We start from the raw sequence: 8,070 nt of genomic DNA on the forward strand, positions 1-8,070 counted from the left end.
TAACAAATTTGTGTATATGTTACAATTGGTACAAAACAATTAAGTTTCAATATATTTAGTATCATTTAACATGTTGAATCTTGTAACATTGCTTTAAATAAAAAAAATCAACAAATTTTTATATAAAGTTAAAATCACACCTAATGGTAATATCTTATTGTGTATCAGATACAAAATATCCAACTAATTATTATTTATATGATACACATTTTAGTATCAAATAACAAATTTGTGTATATGTTACAATTGGTACAAAACAATTAAGTTTCAATATATTTAGTATCATTTAACATGTTGAATCTTGTAACATTGCTTTAAATAAAAAAAATCAACAAATTTTTATATAAAGTTAAAATCACACCTAATGGAAAAATCTTATTGTGTATCAGATACAAATATCCAACTAATTATTATTTATATGATACACATTTTAGTATCAAATAACAAATTTGTGTATATGTTACAATTGGTACAAAACAATTAAGGTTCTATATATGTAGTATTCTTTAACAGGTTGAATATCGTAACATTGATTTAAATCATAAAAAACAACAAGATTTTATTATTAGATACAAAATATATTTTGATTGTTTGAATAAAACTTTTACTGTTTTTTCGAAGAACAGGGAGACGTTTCATAATTTGAAATTAAAAAATATAATTCAATTAGAGGATTATGAACGATTGATTGGTTGAAGGAAGAAACGTAAGCGTGATTTGTGGGAGTCAATTATAATTTCTGTTTTAATTATAATTTCTGTTTTTAATCCCTTATTTAACGCATTAAAATGATAACAACAATTTAATAATTTAAGTATCCGCTCGTTATTAATTAAAGTATCCGCGCTGCTATATTATGTATCCGAAAAACACTAAAAAAGAGATTTTTGGTAATTAATGAAAGAGTAGGGAAATGAAGTAATTTCTTTCTTATACTATGTCATTTGCCTAATTTTTACTAAAAAAACTCAACTTCTCAAAAACTCAACTTTTTACCAACTTTTCCTCAAACCAACTTTACAACCACAAAACATTGGGACTCGGGGTCAAACTACCGAAAGGGCAAAATAGTCATTTCCACGAAAAATCACTAAAATGACCTTTCGGGTCATTACATAGAACAATAAAGTACTAGTTTAATCATTTATCATCACCATCGCTTCCACCCTCCAAACTTGTTGATGTGCCTCCTGCATGAAAATTGTCACGTTGATCTACATCAGTCTCAGTTGTCGACTCAGAATTAGAAAGAAATGGCAGAGTCTTAGAAATTAGAGATTGTTGTTGAAGTTGTCTTTTTCTTTCATCAAGTTTAGCTCGTATACGAGAAGACGTTTTCAACAAACTTTTAATTTTCGTACCATCAAATTCATTTAAATTAACCTTTCCCTTGATAAATTGGTTGAATGTGAGTTCCATTTTCTTCTCCTCAAGTTCTTGCTCAAGTTTTCTAATCTCTTTTGCTAGATCCTCCAATGTATCAACCGTTGTTTCGTTTGGCCAAACTCTAGGAATGGTTCGTCTACTGGAAAAAAACCAACACCACAGCTATACCATACATGATAAACAACGCTTGTGCTTCGTTGGATAAACTAGCTAACTTTTCACTTAAACGTATGGCCATGTTTGGTTTTGAGAAGAACTAATTGTGAAAATAGAAGTGGGACATTGAAATGTATTTATAGAGACATAATGAGATTTATTAATACTATATAGTAAAAATTAAGTCAAGTAAATCTAGATAATTTGGTCCCATTTTGGTTATAAATCTATTAGAACAATTTGGTCTAGGAAAGGATTTTACATATTTTCTTAAAATACACCTAGTCAATATGTACATACCATAGTTAACTGCTTTAAATAAAGGGATAAAATTTTACATGCACAAGATATTTACGCCTAGTCAATATGTACATGCCATAGTTAATAAGTTAATTATATATTATTAAAATTGGAAAGCTCCAAAGTGTAAATTTGAATTATTAATACCATATATTAAAATTATGTGAAGTAAATCTGGATAATTTGGTCCATTTTTGTTAATAAATTTATTAGAACAATTTGGTCTAGGAAAGATTTTTACATAATTTCTTAAAATACACATAGTCAATAAATACATGCCATAGTTAACTGCTTTAAATAAAGGGGTAAAAATTTACCTGCACAAGATATTTACGCCTAGTCAATATTTACATGTCATAGTTAACCATATATATTATTAAAAGTGAGAAGCTCCAAAGTGCAAAATTGAATTATTAATACCATATAGTAAAATTATATCAAGTAAATCTAGATAATTTGGTCCGATTTTGGTTATAAATTGATTGGTTATATATGAAGTTGGAAGCTCCAAAGTGCAAAATTGAATTACTATTTTACCCCTACACTAAATCAAAATATTAAAAAAAATTATTTAAATATCCTATCATTAATTAAGAAAATCATCCTATCATTTTTTCCCCTTATCTTAAATTTGGAAAAATTAAAGTTTTACAATAATTAATCATGTATTGACAAACGGTGAATTAATTTTCTAGCCATTGCCACTTATTGCATCATATTCAACACTCTAGAATGACCATTCATCTTCTTATACTCCCTCTATTTCATATTAATTGAATTGTTAAGGTGTTTCACATACAAAATAAAATTTTGTATCTTTTTTTTAGCCCATCATTAAACTAGAAATTACAAATGAATATTTACACATAAGACTTCATAGTTTATGAGGTGTCTTTTAGACGCATTAACTTTAAACTTCAGAAGATCACCATCAATTTGGGCCAACCTTTTAATGTGCAAGTTCATAAAAAGTTCTAACAATCTCCCACTTGAACTACACATATATACGTATAAATAACTTTATAACCGTATGTCACCTTGTGAGCTCAAAATATGGAATATCATAATGTAAAGTACTTTAAAATGTAACAATCTCCTCGATTCATCATGTCAATATTGGACCAAAATGACTTTTGTTACATTTATAATAACTAAATGACATAATACATAAATATGACTCTTAACTTGGTTTGAGCGGATAACTATGCCCTCCAACTTTGAGTGTGCACAAGTAGACACTTAAACTTGTATAAAATTAAACAAGTAGACACACGTATCCTACATAGCATAATACATGTAGGACGCCACGTAGGACACAAAATTGCCATGTAGGATGAGTGTGTTTATTTGTTCAATTTTATACAAGTTTAACTGCCTACTTGTGCACGCCCAAAGTTAAAAATCATAGTTACCATATGACGTCAAGTTAAGGGTCATGTTTACGTATTATGTCTAACTAAATCTTTGTTGATCATGAATACCAACATAGCCAAATGACAACGGTCGATCAAAGTATGAATGCGAACATAAAATTACTTGCAATATGATCTAAGCACGCCTCTTTCCAATTGGTCCTACTGTAAAATAAGTCAGAGTGAAAAAATAAATTAAACACTTTATTTCTGTCAAAATAACCTCAGAATCCTTAAATTGAAATCATAAACTGAAAATTAAAATGTATCTACACATAAAGAACATTTAAAAGGTTGCAATTTTTTACTAAAACTAATATCCTTAAATAGCATGACACCCATATGATATCTCGGTCTTCTAGTTCATCCAATACGACCTACAAATTTACAAAATACGTACAATGAAAAAAAAAAAGAAGGTAAAACATACTCGTCCTACGTTACATAATACACATAGGATGCCACGTAGGACACAAATTTGCTATATATGATGTCACGTAAGACAAATGTGTCTATTTGTTTAATTTTATACAAGTTTAAGTGTCTACTTGTACACACTCAAAGTTAGAGGCATAAAAGTCAGCTAAAGCCAAGTTGAAAGGCACATTTATGTATTATGCCTAAAAACATTTGTGTCATATTTACTTTCTGCACTTTCAAAATAGCTTTTGAATTGTGTTGTTTGTTAAGACAGTCAACCATTGGAAATAGCTAGTCGACTAAGAAAAACAAAAGAGTAATTTTCACCACCACCCCCCTCCCCACACACACACCCCACTCCCTCTTGCACTTTCAGTATTAGCTTGAACAAAAGACAGGGAAAGGAAAATGCAACATCGAGGTCTGTTTTAAGATAAGGAAGTGATAATTGAGATATGAAACTCTTGAAAATGTGATAGTTATGTAAACAAAACAATGGATATAAAGGTATAAAAGTTACGAAAAGTTGATAGTTTAAATGTGGTTTTTACCGTTTAACTCTTTAGGAAAACAAATATGATACTGAAATGGAGTAGATTTCATGAGGTATCTTGAACAAATATGCAATGATGAAAAAAATGCAAATACCTACTGAAATTAAATGAGAATATATATTACTTAACCATGGTGAACAGGTGAAGTAATAAATCTACAACATCTACCCAATTCCCTACATAGCATCTAGACACCTCAATTTGTCTTCATGGTCTCTTGTGGACACCCAACACTAACATGAAAAAATATTTGTCTTTCAAACAAATTTGAGCGTGTGAAAAATGGTCACTCCGGCCTGAACTTCTCTTCCTATCAAAATTGTGTTCAATATGTACATTTTCAACAACGTTCAAACGATACTAGTCCTAGTTAAAGTGTCAAAATGAAAGTGCGGACAAGTTCAGGAGACCAATTTATGTATTTTTGCATAAGTTAATACTCCTACTGAAACTATAGTGTAAAATAACAAAACATAGAAAAGAAGGTCACAGTTTCATGACCCACCACTTTGCCCTTCAAGTTTGGCATAAAAGAAAAATGAAGAATCTAGAGTTATGGAGAGGTTAGTGGAAGACTCTAGAATTCCCTAGATCTTTTCTTAGAAAACTCTAGAATGCCTTAGAAAATATCTTAGAAAGCCATAGAATTCTTTAGAGTAGTAGAGAATTCTAGAATGTGGACTAAAGTGCAAATATGTAGAGACTTATAAAGTAAATATTATTTACACTTAGACTCCAACGATTGTAGCATAAATAGAGGGGATCTCATTTGTAAATCATCCAACAAGTGTACAGCATTCTTCAAGCAATACAAAGCCTTCTACAAAGCTCTCTTAATCTTTCTTTACATTCTCTTAGCGATTTTAGTTTCAAAGGGCTTACTTGAGCTTACAAGTCCGTGAAAGATTCGTGAGTTATAAGTTGTCAAGTGCCGCACGGAGCTTTAGTGAGACTCTAAGAGTCTAAGTCCGTGACAACATGCTCCTGAGAAGAAGATAATAAACCTAAAGAAGGCTTTATCAGTATTTATCAAATTTGTTCCCTATCTAACCGAATGTTATTGGATCAAATGATAAAAAAATGTTTTTTTCCCGAATGAAATGAAAATTGGATTCATGTGGCCATGAAAGAGGGATTAAGTGGAACAGAATTGATAGAGTAGTAGAGTTGTGGAAACTCCTGCTTCAATGCTTAGGGCCGATGAAAATAAAGCATGACGAGGTTTCTCTATTGGAGGCTCCTGAAATTATAGCATTGAAGAGGCTTCATAAGTATACATATAACAAGGAGTTAATAGAGTAAAATCAATATAGACATGTAATAGAGTGAAAATAATATCATATTGTAAGCAAGTTGTATAATGCATTGTTGAACAGAAACACAAGATGTGTATTATAAGTCAATTACCATTGGAACTCCAAGCTAATCTAATTAGCACGACGTCCTGTAGTTGATTCAACAATCTTAAAACCTTTCAATAAATAACGCCAACACATGTTATTACTATATTTATAACGCTTAACGCTTTCCAATTCCCTTTCCCAGCCTTTCAGTTGATCTAATAAGACCTACAAATACATTACATTATGAGTACAATGAGAAAAAAAAACAGAGAATGACAAGTGAAAATAAGAAAATATAAAGGTGAAAGATTAAAGTCATAACATTGCGGAATACCTGTATAAAGTTATACTTTAGTCCATCTGATTTCACTCTCACTAGCAAAGTTCGTGGATGGAAGTAACTAAATATTTCATCAATTAGAAATTTATAACTTGGTACCATTGATAAGAGTATTAACAAATCAATTTGCTTGATTTGCAGTGGCTGAATGTTGCTCCGAATATTGTCTGAACGAAGTCTGTCCTCCTGATCGAATTTTCAAAATTAAACGGCTATTGAATTGAAAAATGTACAAACTAGATCAACACTTAACCCGAATTTAATAAGTTGTCAATTTGATGTACTTACCTTTGATTCAGTTGCATCAGTTGTTAGAGAAAAGGTCAAATTTTCACCTAAAGTTCCAGCAAAAGCTCTCAAGTACTGAACCAACCTACTAACCGAAGTAACGTACTTAAATCCAATCTCGACTTCCATTAAGCTCGAACCAATGATTGGATACGAGTTTGGTACTTTTTTAATATCTATTAACTTGAACGAACGTAAATTGGGAGTAACACTGACAGCATCATTCAAATCAACCATGTTACTTAAGGTCAAATTCTCCAATCCAGGACTAGAGATTTTGAATTTTTTCAATCTTTTACACGAACGAAGAAACAAGGATTTAAGACAGGGGAATGCTGAGGAAATATCATTAGGAAATCCGATGGGAATATACTCACAATCGATTTTCAGGACATGTAGCTTAGTACAAGCACTTAAATCAAGCTTCACTGTTAATATTGATGATCTTAACAAGTAAAACTCTCGTAAATTTCGAGTTTTTATTTCAATTGACCCAATTCCATTACCACTCAAATGAACCTTTTTAAGTTGATTCAAATCATCAGGCAATAAGATGGGAAATACGCCAAGTTCATAGTAGCAATTGATCAAGGTTAACTCAGCAATAGAAGGACAATTGTTGATAAGTTTTACGAAATTTGTGGGAGAGATTTGAATGGAAACAAAATAAATCTCTTTCATTAGAGGCAACTCTTTAATATCATCAAATGTTTCATCCTCAAATTTGTTGAAAAGTGATTCAAAACAAAGTAGGAACACGTACATTAGGACATGGATAGTTTGGTTGAACTAGTCTTCTGCATTCTGTTAGGTAGTTTCCTAGTGTTGCTGAAATAGTGTTTTAGTGGGGTTATAGGACCTATATTTTAGGATTAGTTATTTATCACTTAGCCTATAAATCATGTGGGCATATTTTGTTATTTTGTAACTTCCAATTAATCATAAATTGAAAGAAGTCGCAGTTTTCCTTCTCTTTTTTATTGTTTCCAGATTTCTCTGTACTTCTTCTCCAACAAATTTGGCATCAGAGACAGTCATGGCAACTAACGGTAGTTCATTGAGTGTGGCACAACCACTTATTCCTGTCTTCAAGGGAGAAAGCTACGAATTCTGGAGTATACGTATGAAAACTATACTCAAGTCTCAAGATCTTTGGGACTTAGTAGAGCGTGGATATACAGATCCTGATGAAGAAAATAGGCTGCGAGACAACAAGAAAAAAGATGCTAAGGCGCTAGTATTTATCCAGCAGGCTGTCCATGACAGCGTTTTTTCACGAATCGCAACAGCAACTACATCAAAGCAAGCCTGGTCCATTCTGCAGAAAGAGTTTCAAGGAGATTCAAAGGTCATTGTGGTGAGACTGCAATCACTTCGGCGTGACTTTGAAACCTTGATGATGAAAAGTGGTGAATCTATTGCTAGTTTTCTGTCAAGAGCAATGAGAATTGTCAGTCAAATGTGATCCTATGGAGAGAAGGTTACTGATCAGATTATTGTTGAAAAGGTATTGAAAAGCTTGAATCCAAAATTTGATCACGTAGTTGCGGCTATCGAAGAATCTAAGGATCTATCAGTTTTTTCCTTTGATGAACTGATGGGATCTCTTCAAGCTCATGAGGCGAGAATCAATCGATCAGTAGAGAAGAATGAAGAAAAGGCATTCCAAGTGAAAGACGCAACCACTAAATATGGAGATAATAATGGTCCAGCAAGTAGAGGCCGAGGAAGAGGAGGATTTCGCGGTGGTCGAGGCCGTGGTTATGGAAGAGGCAGAGGAAGAAATAATGGGCATAGGCAGTCCAATGAGCAAGGCAACACAAAGAATGGCGTTCAATGTCATCACTGCCACCGCTATGGGCATATAAAGG

The 8,070-nt window shown here is 32.0% G+C and overlaps 1 protein-coding gene across 1 annotated transcript; it reads right to left on the reverse strand.

Annotated features, from left to right (window-relative positions):
• Nucleotides 1-1,140: 1,140 nt before the first annotated feature.
• LOC107060248 (uncharacterized) lies at nt 1,141-1,624 on the reverse strand. The gene is made up of 2 exons (XM_015307885.1): nt 1,602-1,624; nt 1,141-1,525 (listed from the first exon to the last, which is right to left on the reverse strand). The coding sequence occupies exons 1-2, from the start codon at nt 1,622-1,624 to the stop codon at nt 1,141-1,143; spliced, it is 408 nt and encodes a 135-aa protein (XP_015163371.1).
• Nucleotides 1,625-8,070: the final 6,446 nt, after the last annotated feature.

Source organism: Solanum tuberosum, unplaced genomic scaffold (genome assembly GCF_000226075.1).
Source record: "Solanum tuberosum cultivar DM 1-3 516 R44 unplaced genomic scaffold, SolTub_3.0 scf00069, whole genome shotgun sequence".
Classification (NCBI taxonomy): domain Eukaryota; kingdom Viridiplantae; phylum Streptophyta; class Magnoliopsida; order Solanales; family Solanaceae; genus Solanum; species Solanum tuberosum.

Bases quoted from the DNA above. Each gene is read 5' to 3' on its own strand.
- LOC107060248 (XM_015307885.1), bottom strand. From the start codon at position 1,624: ATGGCCATACGTTTAAGTGAAAA. The intron at 1,526-1,601 runs GTTAGCTAGTTT...GTTTTTTTCCAG, and splicing joins GCCATACGTTTAAGTGAAAA to TAGACGAACCATTCCTAGAG.